Source organism: Aythya marila (genome assembly GCF_965140915.1).
Source record: "Aythya marila genome assembly, chromosome: 1".
Classification (NCBI taxonomy): Eukaryota; Metazoa; Chordata; class Aves; order Anseriformes; family Anatidae; genus Aythya; species Aythya marila.
This window is the reverse complement of record NC_139042.1, coordinates 111,114,917-111,142,831: the sequence shown is the minus strand read 5'-3', so window position 1 is coordinate 111,142,831 and position 27,915 is coordinate 111,114,917. Positions and strand designations below refer to the sequence as shown.

The window sequence follows — 27,915 nt, the reverse complement described above, 5'->3', positions numbered from 1 at the left end:
CACAAGATTCATCTTTCTTAGCTAAGAAGTGGGAGTGTTGCAACCCTGCCCAAGAGCTGGCTGGCTGGTCTAGCAAAGCCAGGTGGGCAGCTAAGCACAAACCTAGCTTCAGACATGCTGAACAGGGGGTAGCGTGCTCAGTACCTGCTGTGGCGAAGCGCTGCAAAAATGCACGGCTCCAGAAAAGGTTAAGGCAAGGATGAAACTTGGTGGAGGCAAACTTCAATAATGCAGATGCCGCCCAAATGTATGTGGGGAGCCTGTCCGTACTACCAGTCTGTTGTTTTCTCTTCTTAGCAAAGGCATGATAATTCAGGGGTGTAATAAGCATAACTAAGAAATCAATGTTTATAACATTTTTAATAGCAGATATGGTTCTGTAAAAAAAAAATATAAAAATTTATAAACCCTCCTAGAGTACAGTTCTTGGCAATATTACGTATTTCCACTACTGATAGCCTAGCAGGGGTATACCAAAAAAATTAAAAGAATAGGTCATTTCTAGTATAAATATTAGTTGTCTTACATATTTCCCAATAATCAATAATTAAACTATGGCATTCACAATTAAAAGTATATTCACTGCATCTCTGAGTATAGGCTCATAGGGACAGCACGGGACTGTGTTGCAACATAAAATACGTATGGCATAATTACACTAGGTCCTCTGTGGTTGCTTCTTTGAAGCACGGGAGGGGTAGGGAGGCCCGTAAACTTCACTTTTTTCTTCTCCTTTTTAGAGAAGTTGTGGGGAAAGTGCTGTTCCAAAATGTGTGACTAATGACTGCTCTGTGATTGATGCAATGATGGGGGGGGGTGGGGAGGAAGCCCTAAAAATGGCAGGGGGGTGGCAATAGCAAGTGATGAGCTTGTTCTCCAGTCCCAAGCATAGAGCGTGGCACAAGTAATGTGCACGTGTTGGTTAGGTTGTACAAGGTAGTCTTGACTCTAGGAAAAACAAGACAACTTTATCCTAAGGAGTCCACGAGGCCTGCTTTCAGCAAAGTGAGCTGCTGTGCTGTGAACGTCATCCCTTTGGTGCGAGTCGCTTGAGGATCCACTCAGACCTGAGCCCCGGCCACAGGCACAGGCTGGCAAGAAGCGAGCTGCAGCAGCGTGCCCTCACTCATCCCTGCTCGCTGCCCCTTCGTGTGTGCTGGCACAAATCACCGGGCTGTGAGCTGGATCACCGGCTGAGCTCTCGCTGCTGGCAGCTTTTGCTCCCCCCTTGTGTTCATCTAGGACCAGAGAGCCTTGCTGGGGTGGGTTAGGGGCGAGAGCGGGCAGCTGAGGTTGAAGAGGAAGGTGTGGAGGTTTCTGAAGCTGATTCTGCTGACAAAGTCAGCATGTGGAGGAACTACACCCTAAAGCAAAAGGTTCAGGAATGTAGAAACGCTAGAATATAAACCATGAAAGGGTGTGGGGAATTGCTTCCAGGTTTGGGTTTATTTTATGCTGGAAAGAAAGTTTTGATACTTTTTTTTTTTTTCGATTGGTTGATTTTAAGATGTGTATCTGCCGAACTGCATTCTTTCAGTTTTGGTGCGTACGCTGTGCAATGTCATAGCAAGCTGTCTGAGCCTGGCTATCGAGAAGGAAGTAACACAGGCATATATTTCAAAAGCAAACAAAAAGTAGGAAAGTGATAAAAGGAAATAAAAAGAGAATTTGAAGGGAAGAATATGAGCAAAACAGAGTGGCTAGAGAAGAGGCCACAAATAATTCTGTGCTGGTAATACTCAACAAAAGCAAGTATTTCATCTGTGTTCTACAGAGCAGGTCCGTAAGGACTGGTGTCCTGAAGCCAAGAAGAACGCCTGGTGGATATCAGCCTCATTCTCCTGCTCTTAGTGCAGGGAGTTCCTGCTAAGGTCAAGTATATCAGCGTCAGGAAAAGCTATGCAGATCTAAGAAGGGTTTGGTTTTGCATTTTGTTTTTTAAACTAAGAGGGAGAAAATAGGTTACGTACTGTGAAGCACTTTTATTAGTGTGCCAGGTTGCCCAGAAGTGTTTGTGGCATCATCTTCAGCATCAACAGCACAAGAATTTAATAGGAGAGAATATTAATTCATCTGCTGTGTCTTACAGGGAGGCAAAGAACAGCCAAGACTTTGTGTGCTTTCCCTGAAAAAGCATCTTAGTGTTTCGGAATGCATTATGAAAGATTACCTGAGGTGATCTGAAAGTACATGGTTTTGAACTTGAAGAGGGTCTATAAAAGAGAGAAAAGAGCTTTTTCTTTTCTGTTTTGACTCATCTAAGAAGATCTGAAGGATCTTAACCCTAACTGCAGAAGAGCCATGTTCTCATTTTTGTCCAAGGAATCTTGACTCTAAGCAGCTTGTAAGGGAAAATAACATTTAGTCGGACTGGATTTCATATATTGTGTGTATATCAATGTATATTCAACTTCAATGCCTAATCCACAATCAGGAAAAAAACCTTTCTTTTTAAATGTCTTACTGAGACATGCTTACCCGTGGCTTGACAATCAGTGGTAATGGGAATACCAGCCCACATCTCAGTCTTTTCTCTAAATCCTGGCACAATTCACCAAAATGCAAATATTTTTTTTTTTCTTTTATTTAAACAGCTATCAATTCAGCTCTTTATACAAAAACAAAAATAAGGGCTTGTGTGTTTATAAATAGCAAAGCTAAATTTCTAAAACTGTTGAAGAAGGGTTTTTGAAGTGATTATCTCTTCATTGCAAAAGTGGATATTTATGTGTTGTACTGATATGAAGTGTTTTTTTTTTTTTTTCAGTTTATGATAGGCAATGCAGGAAGTGATCTGTCATTCACATCCTCTAATGTTTTCCTTGATGTGATTTTGCTTTGTAACTGCATGTAGCACAAAGGTTTGGATTAAAAATGTTTTCTGCTGGATTGTGCTTATGGATAGTTTTAAGAATCAGGAGAAAAATGGTTCCCCTCGTCCCAAAGATGGGGTTCTGGAGAAAGTTTAGGCCAGGGTAAACTGGCAGCAAGGACATATGAGACTTTGGACTTCAAAGTTTTAAAATGGACAGCAAGTGTTGCCTTGGTAATGATAACATGCTGATTGTCCCCTTTCTAAATGTCCCCTTTCTAAAATGTCTTCCAAATTTGCCTGCAAATGCTCGTTAGGTATTTTCAGTGCCCAGTAAAGATTTGGTAATTCTGGTAGGTGTGATTTGTAATGATTCCATCTGCCCTGAGCATGCTCCACTCAGTTGCAGTCCTTAGTGTAAGGACTGTGGGTGCTTTCTAGCTGCCAGGTAGATATTGCTGTGCCAAGGAATGCTACAGTGGATGATGCATCAGCTATGCTATTTTTTTCCCAACAGAAAGTTATACATATGCACAGAAAATTTGGGTGTTTTTTTGTTTGTTTGTTTTGTTTTGTTTTCAGTTAGAAGAGCAGCCTTAATTATTATATACACCATTTCTGAATGCTTGAGTTTTGAAAAATAGGTATTTTGCTTCCACTTGAGCTTTTTGGGGCATGGCTTTTTCAGTTGCAATGCATGCAGCATATGGGCTGTGTTTTGGAAAACATGTTCTTCTGTCTTTTTAAGTTAATGCTCTTTTGTGTTTAAATTGAATGTGTTGGCTCTCAAGTGGAATTGAATAATGCAAGTCCTCAGTGTTGCAAAATATTTTTGTTTTTCAGTTCTGAACACAAAGGGAGTGAAGCCATAAATTTAAAGAACAACCAAAAGGAAAGCACAACTCTTCCTGCACTTTTGAAGGTAGGATTTTTATTTACTAATACTGAATTGAGCTAAGCTTGCCACATCTGCTTGTGGCTTTTTGTTATGTTCTGAGATTGGAGGTCTTCATGTATTGCATTGTAGCACACAGTTGCCATATTCTGGGTTAGGGCCCATCATGCTATGATACACATGCAAAAAATAGAAAGACTGTCTATGCTTCTTGTTCTTGAAACAAAGTTCATATCTTTACTTACATTAAATAGATGTGAGTCTAGTGCCAATTCCACATGCAGTCATCCAGTGATGGATGAAGCCAGTGTTTTTATCAAATTCTGATTTGACAATCACCCAAAGAACCATTTCTATATAATTTATGAATATCTAACCAGCAAGAGTTTTCCTGAAGTTGCACTGGTTGCCAGTCAAAGCGCTGTAAGAACTTTCTGCTGAAATACTTATGCATGTTGGCTATTCTACACCAATGTTATCCCTGTTAATCATGCTTGTCTTATCCTGTAAGCATTGTACTGAAAAAATGGATGTGCTTCTATGTGACGCTTTCTCCTGTGAGTCATTTGACACAAAGTGGTAGCTGCCAGTAAAGTTGTGTTTAGATTTAGTCAAATATCATAAATAGTTCTATGCAAGATGGGGCCTGGTGATACAACCCTCTTCCAAATAGTTGCTGTCACATCATGCCCCGCACAGAGTCACTTTAGCAGTTCATTCACTAAGTACTTTTTCTACTTTTTTGTTCCTTTTTCTACATTAGTAGTAGTATAAGTACTGCAGAAATTCTGCTGGCAATTTCCCTGAAAGGGCCTTGACTAGTCCACCAGATTTATTTGTGGGTGTAGTAGGCTTCTTAACAGACTGATTCAGAGGTTTCTATCCTGTGTTGCCTAGATTGAGCACTAGCAGTATATGGGGAAGGAAGTGGTCCTTTTGCTGTATGGCTCACAGTCACTGTATAGTGGCATCTTCACTCTCTAGGGACTATTTGGAGGGGTTTTGCCCAAGGTGAAGAAATTTTGCAGTTGCCTCTGCAAAGACCTAGGTCAGTAGCTGGGTTATTAGATAAAGATCAATCCTGTGTCGAATGTAATCATTATGCATTAAGGTGAGAAACAGCACAACAGCATTTTTTCGGAAGCCCTGTGGATTCAAGCCAGCCCTGTCTGAGCTGGGCTCCCACAACACACTACTGAATGCCTTCCTGTTGTCATAAATCATGGACTATTGCTTTTATGGTTCAAAACACAGGCAGAAATGATTCTTTCAACCAGAGGAGATCCTACTGTAGTAGAAGCAACCTTTCTGTGTTAAAAAAAAAAAATAATCTTATTTTTTCTGAGTTAGATCAGTGAAAAGTTCTAAAACATTTTCCTTTTGAAGAAGGTTTTGACTGGGGGGGAGGAATGGTTTAGCATATGTGCACAGGACTTCAACACAAGGAACTGCTTAAACAGAAGTACGAACAGGGTTAGATTTCAGTGAACAAGTGGGATGCATAGGTGGAGTGCAGGGAGCATAGCAGGTTTAAATTATCTAAGAGTGTCTATTTTTTGCCAAAAACTAAATCTCCTTTGGTACATTTTTAATTCACAAGAACCTAAGTTTTGATTTTTTCCTACTGAATCTAAATTCATTGCACTCAAGTCTTCTACTCAGAACTTTTTGTATGTTAAAAGTTGGTGCCAATACTAATGCTGTAAAGTTTTGTTCCAAGTAGCTGCTCTGTTCTTTGTCTTGCCATTGAAAGTTTTTATTTAATGATATTGTCTTTGATTTATGCTTGGCAGTGTTAGATTGTGTGTTACATTATCTTTGAAATAATACTTGGTGTTTGGCTTTGTATAGGCTTTATAAGAGAGGTGTGGCTTTCGTATGACTAGAATGTGCTGGCTGTTCAAACGTACCGAGAACTTCCTGTCCAACTTCTTTTTTGCTTTCTTAAGCTGATCAAAAATCTTTTTATACACTTCAGCAGTTTCATAGGCATACTAATGCGTACTCTTAGTACTACAATTTTATCTTGTGTGCATTTAAATTGCAACTAGGTAATAAGAAGTGATTTAGAGAGGTAGCCCGCCTCACTCCCCTCCCCCTTTCTTTTTGGTGAAGATGTTTTTTTCCTGGCACTGCTCCCTCCAACACACACTCATTTTTTTTGTAATGCCATACTGTTCAGTGCCTGACATTGTTCAAAATAAGCGGTCTCATGCAAAGATACCTAGAATGCAGCTGAACAGTTGGAGAGAACTGGTGTTCTGTCTCTGTCTCATGTGAAAGGAATAGTGTATGGTATGGAAAATCACTCCAGTTTCCTTCATTGAGTCATCAAGGTAAGCATACTCTGAAAAAAACAAAAAAATCTTTTGTAGTAGTAGGAAGTGTACTTTGTGAGGAATTTCTAAATCTGTGTATCTACTGGATTGGGTCTGGGCAGGTTTCAGTACATACCCATATCTCTGAGCTATGTTCCTACTTATTTCAGGTAGACGGTGACTGCAAACGGATACCATATTGTGTCTGTCTGCCACCAAGTTAATGATCTGTCATGTTTCTGGTAGACTTACATGCTGTGATGTATTTATATTCATTGACCATCTCAGCAGAAGGCCGGGGGTGACGTAGCAGGGGAACTGCAATGTCTCTGTCTTAACAGCAAAGGTCAGAGATGTAAATGATAACTGACAGGGTGAGTGGAGCTGAGAAACATGCTGAGCTACCATAGCCCTCTGGCTGCTCTGAGGGCTTGCTTACCAGTTGTGTACTTTACACCCTTCTTTCTTCCCCGTGATGAAATCTTTAGCTCAGAGGGAGAAGACGATACTTTAACACCTAAGGAAAATACAAAGCCTTATCTTTTTGTGCCAAGGTGACATTATCACTCATCATTTGATCACTTTCAAGAAAGTATTATTGAAATATATTTGCTTTGCCTATTAATTCATTGCCAGAGCCTGCCACTGTTTATTTACAGATTCTGTTTGGGTTCTATTTCTTTGAATTAGAGCTGCAAACAGTGCTTTTTCTGAGTAAATGCCCCATTTGAATGATGTGATTGTTGAACACGTGGCTGTGTGGATGTAAACAGTTCTTGAACTTGATGTTTCCCGTTCTAAGCATCTGCATTGCATAGTGTCCTGCACATGCTAGTGTATCATTAACCTTCCTTTTAGCAGACTCTGTTTTTAAAAGGAATATTGCAACAGTGTTTCCTGCAAAAGCAGGTGAATACATCTTTACAGTTTTTGGTAATGCCCTGAAAACAGAGGTTTACAAGTGGAAGGTAGGTCTTGTTTGACTTGAATGGCACAGCTACTAATTGAGCTAATGCTGCTCCTGTAATGAGCCGCATACTGGGTGATGTCTTATTAGTATAGTTTCGAAGAAATCACACAGCACTCTTGTTGTACGTGCTTGTGCCACAAGTCTAACCTGGGCTTCTACCTGTATTACCATACTGTAGTCGTAGCAGCAATGACTGGTTCAATAGCAGCAAATTGTTTAGATCCCAGGCTGGCCCTATCCAAGGTTCTCGTCCAGCTGGGGCTTGTGTCGGCAGATTGACTCGCTTGACAGTCATCCCTCGATATTCTTCCTGTAACGGTGCCTGGAAGAAAAAGCACGTTCTCCCATAATTGATCAGAAAAGTATTCTTAAACATCTTGGCACAAGAACTGCCTGTGAGCTCTCTGAGGCAAATGCAGAAGTTTGAGAAGGTAGGTACAAATGTAATCTACAAAGTGTGTAATTTAGAAGTCAGTATTTTGATACCTTTAAATATTTTATAATTCAGCCCAAAGGCTCAAGCCTGGGTACTGGTTGCCTGGATTAATGAGAGACAGTCTCAGTCTTCATAGAAGACGCAGAGCCAGAAAGTACTGCAGAGATTATCTAGCCCACTCCTCTGCCCCAAGGTGAGACCTCTGTATCTGTCATACCTGATAGAAGTTTGTCTGACTTGTTCTTAAAGACCTCCAGGGATGGAGATCTCTAAGATCTCTGCAACTTTGTCAGACAACTGTCCCACCAATTTCATAAGCCCTCTAATTAGAAACTCTTCCAATCTAAATCCAATCTAAAGCTTGCTTGCTACAAATTAAACCAGTTGCTAATTGGCCTGTGATAAGTACTCCTGTATACTATGAACATTGAGAAGAGATAACTCTGCAGCCCTGCTTTCTCACGTTAATTTAATTTCAAGGTAATATAAAGATGGCTGTATTTAAATGGTAGGTAAAGTATTAAGATATGATGTCAAAGACTGCAATTATGTGAGAAGATGGAGCCAGATTCTTATTGGAGTTGCAACAAGCAGGACAAGAGGCAACGGGTGCAAATTGGAATGTGGGAAATCCCAGTTAGCTATGACTGTTTATCTTACTTTTTTCCCATTTTATCAATGGTGGTCAAATATTGACAAAAGTTACCCAAGAAAGTTGTGGGACCTTTATCCCTGGAAATATTCAAAACTCAGCTGGCTGAAGCCCTGCTCTAACTGGAGCTGCTTTGAGCAGGAGCTTAGACTACGTGACCTCCCCAGCCAGATTCCTTTCAGCCTAATTAGTTCTGTATTTCTAGATCACATCAGTTTCCATCTAGTGTGTAATTCATGTTTAAAAAAAAAAATCTTTGAATTTGGTAAATATATGTATCTGCTCTTACTGAGTGTCCCTAATTCTGACTTCATCATTAATTTTAAGTTCTACAAAAAGAAATCAAAATTAAGCCTAATGTCTTAATTTACCACATACTTTTCTGTAACATGGTTTTATTTCATATTATCTTTATTTCATACGTGTGTTGCCTAAGTTATATCAGCTCAGCATGTGTGCAAATGGTTGCTGAATACCTCTGGTATAGACCTAATAGTTAGAAATGAGAGAGATTATTTGACTTTCAGGAGTCAAGGGAGGTGGAATATTACTGCCAACTATGATTTAAAAAAAAAAAAAAAAAAGTTACTGCTAAAAGTGTAGTTGTTGCTGCTTACAGCAGTGAATGAAAAGCAAAACCAAAATGTTTTGGAGTTTGCATGATCAGGATTTTCTTGTGGAATCCAACAGCAAATCTTTTTCTCTTTGGAAACTATTTGAACATTCTTTGAAATGAAATTTTAGAGGAGAGTACATAGAATCCTCTGTTTGCCCAGGACACTTTGTTAAATTAATGGTGTTAACAGCAGTATGTGTTTGGGAAGACATTTCATCCTATCTAATATTCTGGTAAGTTCCTTTGTAGTACCAAAGATTTTTAAAAATATGATCCTGAAATGTGTATCACTTTTTACTACAGTCATTCTTCAAAGAAGATCTTGAGAAGGGAACTTTGTTTCAGGATGAATGAAAAAAGAATAGGCTTAAACCTTGCTGAGTCTGGCATGTAAAACCACTGAGGAGACAGATGAGGAGGAGGGTGATGCCAGAAGCTAAAACCTGCCATTATAATTTAATGGAAATGGGTGGAAATTGCACTGTCTCACCCTCTTACCAATGTACTGCCTGCTTATGCACACTTTTTTTGCATTGAAAAGATGAATTTGACCTTTTTTAAAATTATTTTTGAATATCAGGATATTACCAAGTAAAGAGAATGGGAGTCATTTTGTGTTCATAAATGCATTTTCATTAAAGGGCAATGGAAGAATAATATTGGGAGAACACAGAGAAAAGAACTGAAATGAGACAATTTAATTCTCTCAGGGTCTATACTAGACTGAGTAATAAAGAGATGTTAATATATTGAGACAGGAGTACCAATTCTTAGTCTTTAATCAGAGCTTTACAGTAATTTCAGGAGAAAATTCAGAGGGAGAAGTTTGGAAGTTATTGTTACTTGTGTAAACAGAACTTCATAAATTGTAAAGTTCGCTTTGTCATTCTAGAGGCTTTGCCTGAATTTACAACTCAACTTAAAGGTTACACTGCAGAAACTTTTTTTCAAATTGTTCCTCTCTTTGTTTTCATTTGAAATCTTTCCCCTTACCACCTGGCTTTCTGTTCGCTTGTCAGGGAAGGTGAGTCTGAGTATTTGCTCAAATTTTAAATGAACACCAGAGTTTCAGAGCATGTTTGTTTAATCTTCTCTTTCATTGTCTGACAAATGAAATGTGTTAAGGTCCCCTCGGTGTTTCAAGAATTCAAATGGATAAACAGATTTTAAAAGTCCTGGTGCTGAACTTTCAACAGAGGTCACTCTCTTTCCAAATGTTGAATAGTCATTGAATTTAAATGGGTATATTAAAAAAAAAATGCAAAGCCAATATGATTTAACTAAAAATTCCTTCCTGTTGTTTAACACAGCTGATTATGAAGCTGTCGTGATTTCATTAGTTTTCTAGTTACTCGTCTTCCACTGTTGTCACGACCTGATTTTTTCATGTCAAAACAAGCAGAGAAAGGAGGATGTGGAAGGAAAACTGTGCAGTATGAAAACGCCAAGAGGTTCAGAGGTTCAAAACATCTGTTATTTGTGGAAATACAGAACTCACCTCTAACTTAAAACCCCCAAAGCCCCCAAGGCTTTCTTTGTTATTCTTTGTTTTCTTTTCTCTTATTATTTTAAAGCTATCATTTAGTTAAGATAAACAGTTTTTGACAATGGTGGAGAGATCCCTTACATCATCTCCTTCACTTTAATTACTGCTGTAATAAAAAGAAACAAAAACATTTTGACAGTGTGGTTTTCAAATCCATTTGTCTCAGGAACGAACACTTGCAACAGGAGACTCTTCTGTTGATGATGTACTGCCTGATAGTTCCTTTTCCTGCATTTCTCTTAATACTATGGCAATTTTCTTAGAGAATTCTTATTCCTAATCTTTCTCACTGTGTCCAGTTCTTTTTCATCAGGTTTGCAGTAGGAAATAGGGTCTTTCAGTAAGTATTGTCTCCTGTTGCTTGAGAGTGCCTAACTTCTTTGCCTCATACTAGATGAAAAAAAAACAAAAGCCTTTTTCATGTGGCTCAGCATGTCCCACTCATTGCAAAACAAGTGGGAGATTACAGCAAAGATGCTTTACCCTCCCAGAGAAGGAAAATGTGCTGAAAAACATGCAGCAGGGGCTCCTCCTGGGAATGTACTAATCTCTCAGCAACTCAAGCTATTTCTGTGTGGATTTTGCTTAGCATACAAGATTTACATACTGTAGAGCTGTTGAGACCTAATGAGATGCTCAGGAATTGTGAAATGAAATGTGGTCATCCTGGCTGTGTTGAAAGGTCAAAGCTAAGCCAAGGAACATCATTAATTTTCCAGTATTTGAGGCAGTGGTGCCTTAGCACACTACTTTGTAAACCCAAAACTTTAATCTGAAACAACTACACGCTCATGAAAAGAAATTCTGTGACTACTTCTTGAATGAGTAAATTGCTGGGGTTAAATGACTGACCGAGGGTCCCTGGGGTGAATGGGTAAGTACCCTGAAATCCTGACGTCTGTCTGTCTTCTCTTGCAACAGTACCTGTGGTGAGGTGAGGTGGATAGAGTGCAGAGGTGCATCTGTCTGCAGGTCTGCAGGGTGTTCTCCGTTGGCAGCTTCCCCTGTAGTAAGACAAGCTGTCTGTGGGAGATCTCCAGGCTGTTGTCTAGAGTTGCTGCTTTGTTATGAGTGTTTGCTCTCGGCGAGCGAAACCCAAAATGTCTGGCTGTTGTGGCTGGGAGCTAATCCTTTGTTCACGGAGATCTGTGTTTTAATGCTGTCCCTGTTTTCATTTAATTCACTTGTTAGGGCAATAAAAGAGATCATATTCCTGGCAGACTGACATAAACCCTGCCAAATGAAAACCTCTGGCAATGTGAACTTTTCCCACTTGGCTGCCGAGAGGGTTGCAGCTACCAAAGCTGCTGCTCACGCCGCTTGTCAGAGGCTGGTCAAAGCTGGCAAAGCAGCCCCTGGTCAGGCTGCTGCTGGGATCTGCACGTCAGGGGAGCTGCTCGCACCAGCAGCGAGCCCTGTGCTGGGCTGCCTGCTTGCAGTTCGGTTCAGGGCGTATATCTGTGCTACAGCCAGAAGTGGATCACAGCCTGGAAAACATACCTAGCCTACTGTTGAATAAATCAGCTCAGATGGCAATCAGGCTCAAGACACGACACGGTGGGCTCGTCTTCTAAGTCCCTGCTGCTAGTGCTTCTCTGCAGTGGTTGCTCAAGCAAGGTGAGACTGCACCACCTGACAGCACAGTAAATACAGCTCCCGTCATTACTGTGGTCTCTTCAGTCACCTGATTTAAGCCATGATCTTGTTTCACGCTCTGCCGAGTTTCCCCTCCATGCCAGCCTGGTTGTGTGTGAGGTCTCGGGACCATAGGGTAACCCTGGTTGAAGGGACACCAGGTTGGCATCTGGTCTGGCCTCCTGCTTACAGCTGCAAGGTCAGGCCAGGTGACTCAGGGCTTGCCCAGTGAAACTTTGAGTAAGGAGTTGCTAAAGGAATAAAGATTAATTAAAGGCTTATGAAGCATGTCATGAGCAGGAAAGCTCATAGAGGATGGGAAGGGGGAGGCAAGGGGCAGACTGCTGGCAGTCTGCATGTCAAAGGAGCTCTCCAGAAAGACAGTGCTGTGACAGGGCAACTTAGGGCTTTCCTTGCACCAGTAAGGATCTCAAGGGAGATCCGGCAGGTAAGTTTTCACCCCAAAGCTATTGTTTGTGTGGTATGCCTGAGAAACTGTTTAGACTTCTGTGATGCTGCAGGAGGGTCTATTTATTTTCAACTGATGAAATGAAGTCTAACTAGTGCCATGGTCTGGTATTCTTCCAGCACTGTGAATACCAAACTGATCTAGTTTAATATTCATGCAGATGTCGCTTCTCTGTTAGGGTGAAGTAGAAGCCCAGACTGCTAAAAATTGCTGGGACATACCAGGGAAAGGATTGCTTGCATACGCCCTGCACCCTTTCTGCTTATCCTAAGCATTTGCTGGTGGCTTCTGTCAGAGGCAAGCTCATAGAGTGCCATAGGAAATAATAAGTGAAAGTTACCGTGATGTTGCCTTCTGCAATTGCTGTTGTACTGCTGTGGTGTTCAGGCGCATGTGTCTGAAGGCTCCTGCTGTGTTAATGGCTTACTGGATTTACAGGTCATGTGCTTTAGTCTAATTACTTTGAATGCACCATTATCTTAAAATACAAACTTTAAAATCTGTGGCAGGAACAGTTTTGTTTGTATTAATGCCTGAATAGTGGTTCAGACTTTGGATTGAGGTTTTATGTGTGACTGATAAAGCATCAATAGCTGATGCTCTCTTTTGTAGCAAAGTGGAGCAGAGAGGAGAATTTATGGAGAGTAGGATTGATTATATTGAATGGAGGGAAGAAAGATTTGCACAGTGTTGGTACTTCTGTGTTGGTACTTAATATCCACGTATATCGTCAAGTAAGCATAGTGTAAATATTCTCCAGGGCTTTATTATACAAGACACCACTTATGGTTAAAGGTATGGAAGGACCCTTTCATATTAAAACTTCCTGTTCTTTTGATTTAGCAGCAGTTAAGTAAGGAAAGAAAGATTAAAGAGCAAGAAAAGTCTAAATAGGTTTCTGTTTCTGGAAACAGAGACTGCAAAACAGCTTTTCATGCAGGATATGAATTATGCTTATAAGTAAGAAGCAGTGTCTTTGCAAGCATAATGCCTGAGAGCTGCTAGGGGAAGAATTCCATATGTAGAGATTTAGCCATGTTTGAAGTCTCAGTTCCTAATAGAAGAAAACATTCCTGAATACAGATATCTTTAAAAAAAAAAACAAAAAAGAGTGAGAGGAAAAAAGTAAATAGTTGGCAAGTGTTGAATGTAATATTTTCTTCTGTAGTTAGTATATTATTTAATTGTAAATTTCATAGATATTGTAGTAATCAAGAGAAATGTTTATAGCCTGCAACAATTAGATCTGCAGAAAAAAAGCAATAAGGTTTGTATGCACTTCCTGCACTGAGATACTCTTTTAAGCCTGACAAATGTATGTGAACTATGTTAATCACAGAACAAGGGAGAAATACCCTCCCTCACTTAAAGTTAAATCAGAAACAGGTATTGAACAATGCTAAGATATAAATCAAAGTGAAGGAAGAAACTATGACAGTAGAACTCTGAAGTTGATTACATTAAGTCATTCACGTATCATCAAATTTTGGAAATTAAATTTTCTTCTTTCCTCCTTGAAAGTACTTAGTTCATATGAGATAAAGTTAATTGCCCAAGAGATTCATCTCAGGTTTGCATGCTACTTGGTCAGTTTGTCTAGAACTAAAGATACCAGCCAGCACTATGGTACTCCTGTAAGCTGTCTTCCGTTTCATTTCCAGGGATGGGCCTGGATAGATTTGACTTGCAAAGTGCTAATTCTCTAAATGCTACAGGGATGACTGCATCCCCTTTGAGAGATACAGCTGCAGTTGATAAGCACAGTATGTGGGGGAGCAGGTGGGGTTTGTCACAGGTGGGACAAAAAGTCTAGAGTTTGACTTACCACGCTTTTGAAAGCTAAAAGTTAAACGTGGTTGTTTAACTCTCTTACCTGTATGAAGACAATACAGGTTGCATGGATTTCTGAAGGACACATTAGCGCCTTTCAATTTCTATCCTCACGTGAGCAATTCTGTTTTCAACACATAAATCTAACCTTTTCATATAAAGCAAGTGCATCTATTCTTTGATGGAAAAGGTGACAAAATATTGCTTGAACATTAAAGACCACTGCCCCAGCATCCCTAAGTGTTGCTTGCAATTTTTAAAGAAATTAATGTTTCTCCAACCATGAAAAGGGTGTTCATTAAAACACTTTTTTCATCATTAGCACGATCATAGATGAACCATTAACAAATTAACATATTTGTTTAATTACTTTAGAGAAATATATTTTCAAATTGAAACAGGATTAGCAAACTAATGAAAATAGTAACTTTCTGCTTAGATTGGATGGGTAGGTGTTACCCCATTTGATATCCAAAGATGATATTGACACAACTAAAACTTGTGCAGAACTTTTTATTCATGTTCTCCTTTCCCACCTGCTGAACAGGATACATTTGATCTAACTTTATTCTGTTCTAATAAACTGGGTTGAAAGAAGGATTGAAATTACAAGGATTATACGGTAAATATAGAGTAGGCAGCAATGGCATCTAGCACCCTCTGTGAAGGCTGAGGATGAAGGATATTGGGGGGAGGAGCTCCCCAGAAAATTTGGAGGAGAAAAAGTATTTCCAGACTGGGAAGCTAAAAATGGGTTTAACATAGTGTTTGTGAAGTAGCAGCACCTTTTGGGACAGATTAGTGTTGGCAGAAATAGCATGGTCTTGGGCAGCAGTTCTTGGATCTGTAAGAGGTGATACCAAGGAAATTCAAGGGTATGAACTGGTGAGGAACAGAGCTTGCCTTGCCTCTGTGGCTTAAAGGAGGTGAGAAACAGTGTTAATATGAGTTATTTTCAGTGGGCTTTAAACAGCTGTTGTGCATTGGGTGCAGGGAAGTAGTGATGTGTAGGACTTGGTGTGTTTACGGCCGTTTGTATTTCGCTATGGTGTATTTGTATGTATTTGCAAGCCAAAAACAGTTCATCTCACAAGTGCATATGGTTTTGTTCGTGAAGCTTCATTTTTGAGCAGATTGGAGTCTGAAGTACTTGTTGGTACACTTGAATTGGTCTCAGGGTGTAACATGAAAGCATGAGTGTGAGTGCCAGTTTGTGGAATTTCTTCTGCTGGTTCAGTGCACAGCAGGACCAGAGCATGTCCTTGCTGCATATGGGTGGCACCTAACTCCAAGCAGTAAGAGTCGGAAGTTTCAGAAGCAATAAGAAAATCAACTGGCTGTCTGTTAACACACCAGTGTGTAATTTCCTTTATATGATCTTTTAAGAAAGAGCTGCTGAAAGCAACTTTTCTTTCATTTGAAGTTCTGTTTTCAGGCCTAATCTCATAATCTCCTTGTGGCAGAACATACATGTCAGTAAATAATATTGAATGTGCCCTAGCATTAACTAAGAAACTCTTCTGTTTGCTTGTAATAAAAGGGTGTGAAAAATAGTTCTTTGCTTGTTCCTCTGTTTTGTTGGTGTCTTTTTATTTTTCCCTGCAAATTGAAGCTGTCCTTCTGTGCTTTACTTCCCCAGCAGCTGCTTTGTGAATCTTCCAGCCTGTATAGCCCTTTTGGCTTTTTAGTACATAGAGAGAAAAAGAGAGCACAGGGCTTTGATTTTAAAATGAACTTTTAAACTAGAGATCTCCTTAAAGAATACAATATATAGAAGCAAATAAATACTAAGGATTTGGGGAATGCAGAAAAATGAAAGGTAATGTCTTCTTTATCTACTTCTCATATTTATTTTAGGTTTGTCAAAATGAAGAAAAGAACCATTCCACAGAAGAACTTAACAAGTCTGAAACCCAAGAGGAGTTGAAAAAGGCTAATAGCCTTCCTAGTTTGACTCCTGGAATAAAAACAGCAGATAAAGACAAGCAACCCCGAGAAGGTTTTTTTCAGTTTCTTGGAAGCTTATTTAATCTCACAACGAAATCTTCTTTGGTAGAATCTAAACAGTCTGCCTTCCAAGATGAACCCAACCGATGTGAAAAGGATTTACAGAACACAAATACTCCTATGGAGGACATGCATCCACAGCATCAAAAAACTGAAGAGACTGTCTGTTTTACAGCTAGAATGAAAGAGGAGTCTGTAAATAAAGATGACGTGATCCCAAATAACATTGGGAAAGATTGCTCAAAGGATATAGAAAGAGGTCAAAAACAATCTGCAGATGTGCGAAAGTAAGTTTTATAATTTAATATTAAATTATTAAAAAGTGTGTGTGTGTGCGGAGAACTAAAGTGACTTAAATTCTGTTGAGTGGAGAACTGGTGACTGTCATTTCTAAGGATAAATGGAGTGTCCCTGACTCAACTTTGTGCAAATAGTAACAACCTTAAATAAATGGGGAGACATCAAATGCTACAAAATACAACTTTAAAAATGTTTTTTCTAGAAATCTTCTGACCATGAATGATAAATCCAATGTAGATCCTTCTAAGCATGAAGGGAGAAAACTGTGGCATTTAGGAATACATTCAGTATTGTAGACCTATTTAAAATAAAAAAAAAAAAAAAGAAGAAAGAAAATACAAGCTTGTTTACATCCGTATTGTGGGCTAAATAAAGGTTAAAAGGTTTCTCATTTTTATATTTAACTAGTTCTGTGTTTTTACTTCTGCAATTAAGGTTTCTGCATTTTTTAAATTATCTTTCCTGGTTTATTTGACTAAGCATTTTTTTGTTTATTTATGTTGCTTCCCTTTGTTCTTTGGGTTTTTTGTGTAACGAAAAGAAGGTTATGTAAAATACTCAATTAGCCTAAGTATGGAACATCTTTAACAGTCCTGTAATATTTCCAAAAACAATTTCCAAAAAAAAAAAAAAAAAAGGTGCCACAGGCACTGATGTGTGTTTGAAAAGCTAAAATCTTGGCTGTGGTCCACGCTGTATATTACAAAATTTTCTGACTCTAGTATAAACATAGATAATAGAATTCCAAAAGCATTTGTAGCACTTAGGTTGAATATTTGACTACGTGGGCTAGTACAGCTTCCGTTTGGGTTACATGTGTGTGTGTATGTGATACTCATCCGGTTTCTGATTGGTGCCTAGAATATGAACTTGCCCAAAGATGATGAGTCTGTAATTAATTTTTACTTGGGTTTTCAGTACTGCTCAGGGTACATATTCAAATTTTAAACCAAAAGTAATGATTTGGGGTATTATTGCTATTGCGGTACTCCTATGGTTGGTGAAGGGGAAGTAAGTCATAGGTTTCAGAACTGGCAGGTGAACTGAGTATAGAATATAGAACTGTTTGTAATTTGTAGTAATAGTGGTTGTGTTCTCTTTAGAGCTCTTTGGTTTTGATCTGATTGATTAGATGACCTTTAAGATCTCTTCCAACCCAATCTCTTTTATGATCCTATAATTGTGACAATCAACCAGTTTTTTGATGGATTCTTAATGTACTAGCGTATGTTGCACTGACACTTTTTCCAAAGTGCAAGTTGCAGCCCATGACCACTTCCCTGGCCTGTGTATAAGAGTTTCCCCTCCCTTTAGTTATCTGAAGAGGCCTAGGTGCATTATGCTATTTGGTCTGGTTTCTGAACAAACTGCTTTTCTTAAACGGTGTTCAACAGGCTGGCTTGCTTCATCACTCTCACTGCTGTTCACTGTTTTTGTAGTGTATTCTGGAAACTAAAGGTGAAGTTGCGTGCTATAATGCCAGGGGCTGTGCAGATGCACAGTCAAAAAAAAAAAAAAAAGACAATAGACATTAACAGCTCTTTCTCACTTTTTACTTCATTCCACATAGTTTCTTCCATATCATATTGCAACATACTTTATGCTGTATTTTCTTCACTGTTTGCTGTTTTTCTCATTCTCTCCGCACACAGCTATTGATTGTATTACTCACCTTATGGGGGCAATCTGTACTCTGTACAATTTTTTTCCTCGTGCATTTTGACAACAAAGTCAAATCTGCTTTTCTGCTGTGCTCTTGTAATTTACCTTCAGACTCTCCTGTGTATTTGGATGACTATGAGTACTGGAGATTCAGATGAAGGCCCAAAATGTGGTGAACTCAACATGGCAATGTCACTTCTGCTGCCTTTTCGAAGTGTTTCAAAGTGTGAAGGAGATTTGTTTGACTTTCCATTTTGTTTTGATGCTTACAGGTCTGTGAGTAGAAGCAGGGGAAGTGACAAGGTGTTGAGATTTAGTTTTGCTTTCTGTTTATGTTATACTTCTGCATTTGAGTAGATGTTCAGCACTAAAGGGGTGCTGGGCAGTCTGTACGCACAATTGAAAGGGTCAGATGGTCTCAGTCTTCAGAGCGATGAGGATTTATACGTATGGCTTTAATAAAACTTCAGTAGTTCAGAAGGTATGGGTACCAGCTCACTGAAGTGACCTTGCTTTGTGCAAGTATTTTTAGAGTTATGCTGATTTTATTGAAATCAAAGTTGCAGTTGGCATTTTCAATCAGACATATCTTACATTGGCCTATCTTGTTAGATAACCTAGGAAAATCTAGGTTAGTCTAAGTCTAGGTTAGTCTAAGTCTAGGTCTAGTTTTTTCTCTGTGTAGTTTACATGTTTCATAGTCAGGCAAAAATATAAAAATGTCTGTTACTGGTTTGCAGGTAGAAGTGATTTGGTGTATATACAGAATGATTTTTTTTTTCCCCAGAAACTGACTCTTAAATGTAGCCATTATAAAATTGGAAAAGCATTAAAACAGTCATTTTCCTTTTAAACTTGTTCTCAAAAGTACAGTGTACATTCTGCCCTTTTTGGCTCAGTGTACTAAAGAGTTAGACAATCTCTGCAATTTCTGTGTTTTTGAAGCAATTACTGAAGAGAAATTGAAACAACTGTGTGAAAGCAGAGGATTGCACTATTTACCTTTTAGAGAAGTTTGAATCAATAATATTTCTTTTTATGTTATGGAGGTGATTATGTAATTTTTGTTTTCTTATAGTGCATAGAGATGTAAAGGATGTGGAGAAGGGTTTTCTTCTCTTTAGTATTAGCTTCTTTATTAAAGGTTAACTAATCTTCATTTAGCATAATTAAAGTGTAAAAGCACTCCTGATTACCTACAGGTGGCCTGATAGGTTTGTAGAAAGTACTAAGAAGTAGCTAGACGTGGGTCCTAAAAGAATATGAACAGAGATGGGAGGGTGGGGAATGTAGCACAAAGGAACAGGATGTTGTGTGGATGCCATAAAGGAAAGTGGTGGTGTGAACATGGTCTTCTGCTAATCTCTTGAGGATCAGGTCCCAAAAGGCAGGTGAGATATGTTAGTGATCCATACGTGTTCAAAGGCATGATTGATTCCATTGATTGTTACGTTAAAATGTAGTTTCAACATTTATTGTAGAGACAAGTTGAAATGTAGGGCTTTACAAATATTTCAGACCACTGCAAGCATGTGTTACTGATCTTGTAACTGTTTCCTTTGTCGTAAGGAACATTCTAAATGAATTTGTTAATTCTAAACTACTGTTAAATATTAAATTGGAGGTTATCTCTGCTTAGAGAGGAGGCTTCAACAGTAAGTAAAAGAGGAACAGTTGTTAGATTGCATAATTCCCATGGGAGTTGTCTGGTTTTGGTGTGCTTTTTTAAAAAAAAACTTTCAGAGCTTAATGCATACCAAGTAGTCTCAGAGCATCTACCCAGACAACTTTATTAACCTCATGTCCTTAAAGCATTATTTTGCAAAATACCAGGAAATCAGACTGCTCTGACCTGTAGACAGAGGTTATTTCTGCCCTCAGTGGGAGGCCTGGCCTTGGGTAGAAACTCAAGTTTCCAGGCCTTGATCCAAGCAGAGTGGAATTTGTGAACTTAGTCTGTGGAGTGCATGTTCGTGAGGGACGAAACGTGTAGGCCATGTTATTTCTCCATCACCCTGCCTGGCTGGCTCAGTGGTAATTGTACTTTCAGGGCTTCTGCTTCTTTAATCCAGGCAGCAGCATGTGGTAAAGGAGAAGCGTAGAGCACAAAACCATGATAAATTGGACAAAGTCTCTAGGCAAGAATTACTGTGGACAGTAATGTAATAATTGCAGCACTGAAGATAGGGTGAGGAGAGTTGGGTTTGCTAAGTCTCCAGTTATTGCATCCATTAGTTTTCCAGTTGTCTGGGATGGTTTAAAGTTTCTTTGCCACTGAGAACTGAAGCAAGCAATTGGGCTTGCCCTGTTCTATAGAAGGTTCATGATGAAGGGCTGAGGTCAGTAAAATACAATGGTAAAATAGTGCTCATTTGGCAGTCAGTAGGAAAACGACAGACAAGGTATGGGCTAACATATGTGGAAAAATCTTTAGTGTCCCCAGCGGTTGAGGGCTAAGTATAGAAGTGGAAAGTTCATGTTTAGTTTTAGCCTTTGCACTCCTTCTTAATGAAGTTAAAAAACAACTTTTAATTAACAAAATACGCCCTAAAAGTAAAACCAATGAAATAGTGGGGACACATTTAATTTCTCACCACTGAAAGTCGCTATGGGAAAGTGCAAGATTTCATAATGTAGATAAAATAAAACATGGGTTTGTTCCCATCTTTCTTGCCTTTAACTAACAAGCAGCAATTTGTTTCAAAATTGAGGCTATTTCCCAAAGACCCCTGAAAATGGACTTCCTGCAGTAGGTACCTACCATGTTCTCAAGAATACCAGTCAAGGTAATAGGCAGTACACTCTACAGGTGACTGAGAACATAACTTGTAATTTTAACAACTCTTTTTCCCAGGGAAAAAATAATAACTAAAAATAAATAAATACAATTTAAAAAATTGCATCTGATGGCCTAGATCTCTGTTGACTGCCATTTTCCTATATTCTCATAATTTTTTTCTTTTTATAGCATTCATGAACAATAAGTGGATGTTGTATATAGTGAAATGCTTAACGATGCTTAACAATGCTTAACTTGTGAAATTACATGGCTTGTTCTGGAGTTTAGCAACGCAACAAGACTTCTTGCTGAACATGATTGATGAGCTGAAAAATTGCTGAAAACTCTAAATGTTTCGACTGTAAAATCCTGACCATTGGTTAAAATGCTAATACCCAAATTTAACAAAGTATTAAAGATTTTGACTTCTCCCTTCTGTTATGACCCTTGTGGAAGTGAGAAAGAATTCCCAACCCACAACTGCAAGGATTTCCTAACTGTAAGTAGAAGATGAGAGGGGATGATTTCAAAAGCAGTGTTCAGAACAGTTTGCTTTTACACTTTGCACCCTACCAGGAGCCAAGTCCTCGTAATAGTTTAGCTAGAGCATTGCAAGCTATTTCATTCAGAAAGGGAGGTAGCCGTGAGGAGAGACAAATTTGAGACCAGGTACAAATCTACTAGGTAATACATTATTAAGTGTTGTGAGGGTTGGAGGTTTTTGGATTTTAAAGTCTAGAAAACCAGTTGCTACACATCTGATTGCATAGTGTTTCCATTTTAGTACTGTCAAAAAGGCTATCCTTTTATTTTGCTCTGTTAGAAATGCAGATGATAAAATCCTTCTGATACATGTGGTTAATGTGTCTCTTTCAGAGCTTGTCATTCACCTTTGTATTACTGGTCAGACGCAGTCTTGTGGTGACCTGAAAAAACAACTGTTAATTTGTCTGATTGATTGTGTATTGTGGTTTTGGTTCAATAAGTAGTAGCAGCATTCATCTTTCTCAATAGATGTGTTTGGCACAGAATCAAGAATAAATGAACAGAAAGAAAATCACTTAATTCCAAGCGACGGTCTCACCAGGTAACTCCTGAGGCATAATGTAGGAGAGTGAGGAAGCTAGTGAGGCATTTGCTGAAATCGAATCCATCTTGTGAATGGAGCCATGTCCTTCTCTGTAATTGCCTAACCAGGACCTATTTTACACACAAGACCTGAGAGTTTTAAACCACGGGTGTGCACACAGGCTTGGGGCAGAGGTAGCGGTGGGGAGGGAGGGATGAGAGGGACATGGGATTTGCTCTTCCCATGGCTTTCTGGCTTCTGCCTTCAGAAACCAAAGGTGAAAGTGCAACGTTTTTCAGTTGCTGGTGCTCAGATGTACAGTGAGTCACTGCTGGAGCAACCTGCTGCCCCTCAAGAGGGGAATAAACAGTGTGGGAGAACTCTGCCCTTCTAGGACAGCCAAATGGTGCCTAAAATGGATTTAGAAGACTCCCGGGGAAGGATCAGGCTTGTGACATCCTACCACTAATGCTTGTGGTGGTCAGTTGTGGAGGAAGACCTCCAGCAGTGGTTGGAGGGGTATATCAAGCTCCTGTGGAAGTACTTAGCAGTCAGTGAAGTAACAGAGGGCTTTGTTTTTCTTAAATCTTTTCTTCCAGAAGCACCTCTGCACACCAAGCTATCCACAGGCTCTCAAATTTCATGGGAGCCAAAGCCTCTGTGGTGAACTGTGGGTGAGCTTGTGAAGACGAGGGCTGTGCTGGGGTTTAGCAACCCATTGCAAGAGCCGGCTGGGTTGGTGCCGGGACTCTGCGGCAAAGGAAACGTGGGCCCAGGCCTCACCGCCAGGAGCTTCCCTGCCCACAGCTGGGATGTGGGCCAGAGGAAAGGTGGCTGCTGGCACCGAAACGGAGACCTGTGCCTTTCTGAAGGATGAAAGCTTCTAGTTTAAGGGTAATTCATAACAGATGCATGATGCAAAATCCAGCTAAATTAATTAAGCTGAAAATTAACTCTACATTGTTTGTTGTTGGTTTTTTTTTTTCAACTGATTTTTTTTTTATTGGGTTAATGAGCTTTGCAATGTAGTAACTTAATAGAGTCTGTTTCTTAGAAATTTTACCGTGAAGTTTGGGAGTTCTTTGTACCTGCAGTGTAATTGTTCAGGCTTTGGCATTATTTGCTGTGAAGGGCTTATTCCTCACACCTGTGTCTTTACTGTTGTTGGGGTAGCAAGTCACATCAGGGAGGTGGTATCGCTGGGTTCCTGCTTTAAGCAGGCGGTTGGGTTGCTAGAATGCAAAGTTATCTTGGTCACCTATTCACAGTGAGCCTCTGTGATGTTCAGAGGCAGTTTCTAGTGTTATCTCCTGCTGACGTTATCTGTCTGACTCCTGCTCACATCGGTGTATGTGAAAGGGATGAATAATTTATTTGTGTCAGGCAACTTGAAGTCTAACAGGTCCAAAGCTTCACTCTTGCTTGAGAGTTGAGGGATGTCCTACCTTTAATTCCTTGAGTGTGAGGAGAGGCTAGAAGGACTGGCTTCCTTCAGCCTGAAGAAGAGAAGGCCAAGGGGACACCTTGCTGTCCTCAGCTGTCTCATAGGGAGCCTCAGAGGAGATGAAGGCAGACTCCTCTCAGAGATGAGCACTCTTGGGAGGAGAGGCAACAGGAACTTGAAATATTCTGATACTGGTACTGGGAAACACATACTTACTGTGAGGGGGGCCACATACCATGGGGTATGTGCACAGGCTTCCTACTCCAAAGACATCCTCAGAGGCGGCACAACAAGGCCCCAGGCCCCCACTGATCTCGTTACTCTGAGTACAGCTTCTTTCCCAGATGGGGAAGGTAAGCAAGAAGCAGTACCATGAGAAGCCAGGGAAAGGAAAACTATTCCTTCCAAGGTCACGGAGACAACATTTGTTTTTATTAAAATTGTCTTTGTCTCTTAATTGTCCTTACAGAACATTAACTTTGTAATCTCCTACAAAATCAACTGCGTGCAAATCACAGTGTTCAAACCAAACTTTTAACCTTTAAGAGCATACAAATGTGAAGTCCCAGGACACTAGGTATTTCAAACTTCAGATTTAAATCATGAAGCTATCCCCTCTGTCTAAAAAAATTACTTTCTTTGATTTAAGTTGCATATGGCAACTTTTCAGTTAGCCCACGGTGGCTTTTTTTTTTCAATAAGGCTTTTATTTTTTCCATTTGTAAAGATCTGACATGACTGTAGAAATAGCTAGCTGAATAAGTTGGAGTCAACCAGAAGGTCAGAGGACTTTAACATAATTTTTAAAAAGTAGTCAGTTAAGCAAGAAGTAGGAAAAAAAATGGAAAATTTTAAAATAAACAATAGCATAATTATAAATTAATTAGGGAGGGGTAGACTGGAACCACAAGAGACATACTGATTTAGAGCAGTGGATTTCAGCCTGTAGCCTGCAGACCTTTCTGGCCTAGGAGCTACTTCTCAGGGGTCCGTGAAAGGAAATGAGGAAAAACATGCACTTGTAAGCTTGAAAAAATGGGAGACGGCTGGACTGGAGAGAGCATATGTGGAAGAGAGAGGTATGAGGGGGAAAAAATGGCTGTTGCATGCCTTGGGAGAGCCAAGTGTTGTATGCTGCTGAAACAGGCCAGCCAGCAATATGCTCATTCTTCAGCACTGGTAAGCCCAAAGCTCAGCCATGGTGCTGGCTGCAAGGGCTTTGTAACGTGGATATCAGGCTATGCGAATGAAGCCATGCTGCCTGGGTATCTGAGGTGCTGTATCCATGTAGTGCTGTGTCTTACTGAGACATCTTCCTGGCTATATTTGAAAATAGTCTAGGGTTGTCTGCTTTTTGCTTTGTTGCATGGTACAAATATGAGGGGTTACCAATTTATGGCGTACACTTGAAAAAGTTGCAACTAATATAATCTATATGGATGCACTGAGAGGAGACATTCAGGGTAGTGAGATTCGTCCTGCTTCAGGGTTTCAAAACCAACAAGCTCGTTTTATAGTGAATACCGCTTTTGGGGCAAGTTACACAAGACGTCTGTTACACGAGATGTACCAGAAGATGTACCCCTCCCCTCCTTGAGTTAGCCCCCCTTGAACTTTGTACTTCTCTTCCATAATAGAAGAAATCTCTACGAGCAGCTGCTTTTGACAAATGTAACGTAACTCATGGTGACATCTTCTCTTGTTGCTGTCAGACAGTCTTCTGTGAAGCTGAGTTTTGGCTTTATAGGGAATTGAATAGCTTCCTATTAAGAAGGGAACGAAGGAATCTCACAGGATGTGACGGGTGACAGAACTACAGGCTAGGTTTTGTGTATAATCAGGCTTTCATCTGTGTCCTCATCTGAATTGGAAAAAACAATTTGCAAAGAGTTTCTAAGGTAAGTTCTGAAATGATGTGTTCTTTTGATGATCAGAAATGAATTGTTACTTTAAATGTCTGTGGAACAAGTCCCTAGTGGCATTTTAAAGCAATTTTGCATGACAGAGCCTGCTTCTTAATGTGTTTCATAAGACTTAAAGCAAGATTTAGAGCAAGCCAACTGAGTTGCAACTGCCACATAGGAGCATAGGTTTTCATTTTTTAAACGTCTTGTTGCATGTGAGCGTTCGGATTGCAAACGCTCCAGTGTCCTCTAAAAATAAACTCGGTAGGAATAAAAGGTCCCTTGACAAAATTGTTACAATATGCTGAGCAGCAAATTCTCACTGAAAGGTCAGGGATCCCTAAGTTGCCATGTCTGCGGAGAAGAGGTTGGTTCCTTTTTAAAACAACAGCCAGTGTAGAAACTCTTGGAAGAGGCAAGTCTGCAGAAAAGCAGAGCTGTATGGCAGGAGACGCTGGCAGAGGCTGACCACAGGATGAGGCTGTGCAAGATGAAATGGTGCTGTAGCCACTGCTGGTCAGGATTGGGTTTGTACATGGAGCTCTGTAGGGCACATTGCTCTGAGTCTTCCTCAGACTTCAACTACAAATCAGTCAATCAGAGCATAAAATTCCCTCAGAAGACAAACGGAAAGCAAAAAGAATGAGGAGAAATGATAAAAGGCACACGATAGACAAGAAGTTCTGTGTACGCTTGTTTTGCCAGACCATGTGGAATAAATGGTAGTTGGGATCTGTAGCTCAAGGCAATGTAAATATAGTACCCCTTCATGCTGGGTTCTCCTTTTCATCCCTCTGTAGGCAGTCTTGTCTAAAATTAACCTATTCATCCCATTTCTGGATGGTTTCAATTTAAGAATTGCTGAGTTCATGGGTGAAATTGAAAGCAAAGTTGGGTGTGGGAGACAAAGGTATTTTCCAGGTTTGTGTCAGAGCACTATATTTATAGATAAGTCCTGAATTCTTCACACTGCATATCAGACAAAATACCAACTGCAGAATGAAAGACACTCAGTAAAAATTCATTGTCATTGAGCAGTTTATTCAAAATAATGCTGTGTTTGTTGTGGAAATGAGTGCTCAGTACATTGCAATACCATTTAACAAGCTCACTTTAAATATGTATCATTATGGTTTTCCTTTTCAAGAATTCATAAAACTTGTTTGGAAAATTGGTGCAAGCCTATGTTCTGTTTGTTTTCTTCAAAGACATTTTATCTGGATTCTGGACTGTTGTGGACTGACTTTTTATATTTGAGGTTGACCAAAGTATGGGAGAAGCGATGGTTGGATTTTTTTTTTTTTTTTTTTTAATCTTAATAGCGGTTATTTAAAGCATTTTGACTCCATTGCAACTTAACTGAAATGGGAGAAGATACCCAGTAAGGTTAATTCTGAGTGAGAACATGATCAGGTCTTACTTCCTTCAACCTTGTTTTTTTATGGCTATATCTGTTTTGATGCTGAGTGAATATAGTGTACTATAGAAAGCAACAATTCCTTCCCCTAAGATTTTTAGGATATCTGGAGCTTTGAAAAGTATTTTTCTAATATAGAAGAAAGTTTTCTATAAGGACATGGAAAACAGTATAACTTACTGTTTTTCTTTATATATATATATATATATGTATATATATACATATATATATTTATGTATATATATTTATGTATATATATATAAAGAAAACAAAACAAAACAAAACCCTCATCTTTTGATTTTCCTCTACTACCCTTTTTCCAAATGCATTTTGTTTTCTTCCAAGCAGAAATATGTATGCTTGCTTTAAGAGATGAGATTGCTGAAAATAGCAACTTAAATGGTGTGTGTGATGTTTAGCAGCTACCACTGCTGGAATCTCTGGAAACCAGACTAGTGGTATAGAAGACCAAACGCATCTAGCTCTGCAAATGCTTGTGAGACATGGTGTTTATATGACTTTCCTGTAAACCCTATATTGAGATTCTGTTGTAGCCTTCGTTGGGGATTACAGTATATTTAATCCACAATAGAAATTTCATTTTCCAGTTCTCACTATGTCTAAATTCCCATATTCAGGTGTTTTGGCATTAGCACAAGTAAACCTAGCACTTAATAAATGAGTGTTTATAACTTTATTTTAATGTTTATGAATATGAATAATTTTGCTTTTAGTTTACTTGTACTCTTTGCATGTGCAAATAATGCACAAGGAGGGAGTTTGCCGGTGATTTAAAATAATACTAAGTTCCCCCTTCAAAGTAAAAGCATTATGGAAATAAGAATCTGGGTGTCTAAACACTCGACAGAAGAGATTATATTTTATATTGGTAAATCCACTTCTTTTTTATATTTTTCTGTACCTATAAAGAGAATACGTACTCAAGATCCATGCAGACAATATTTGAAGTTATGGTTGCTCAATGATACTCAAATAAACAAAATTATTTATTTTGTAGTTCACTTTTCCATAGTGAATTCACATATTATATCATGCTTAAATTACTTGTCTTCAACTCTCTAGCTACAATAACTTCTCAATAAAAATGAACTAATGGTAAGCTACAAAGAACTTTTGAATGTGCTCTTGAGATA

At 39.3% G+C, this 27,915-nt stretch overlaps 1 protein-coding gene across 1 annotated transcript in view; it reads left to right on the top strand.

Moving 5' to 3' along the window:
- Positions 1-27,915, top strand: part of CRYBG3 (crystallin beta-gamma domain containing 3) — a 91,406-nt gene that overhangs the window by 11,009 nt on the left and 52,482 nt on the right. Inside the window, exons 2-3 of the mRNA XM_082769823.1 lie at positions 3,656-3,734; positions 16,037-16,473. Coding sequence (XP_082625949.1) covers positions 3,656-3,734; positions 16,037-16,473 — 516 coding nt within the window. The remainder of the gene's footprint in view (positions 1-3,655; positions 3,735-16,036; positions 16,474-27,915) is intronic.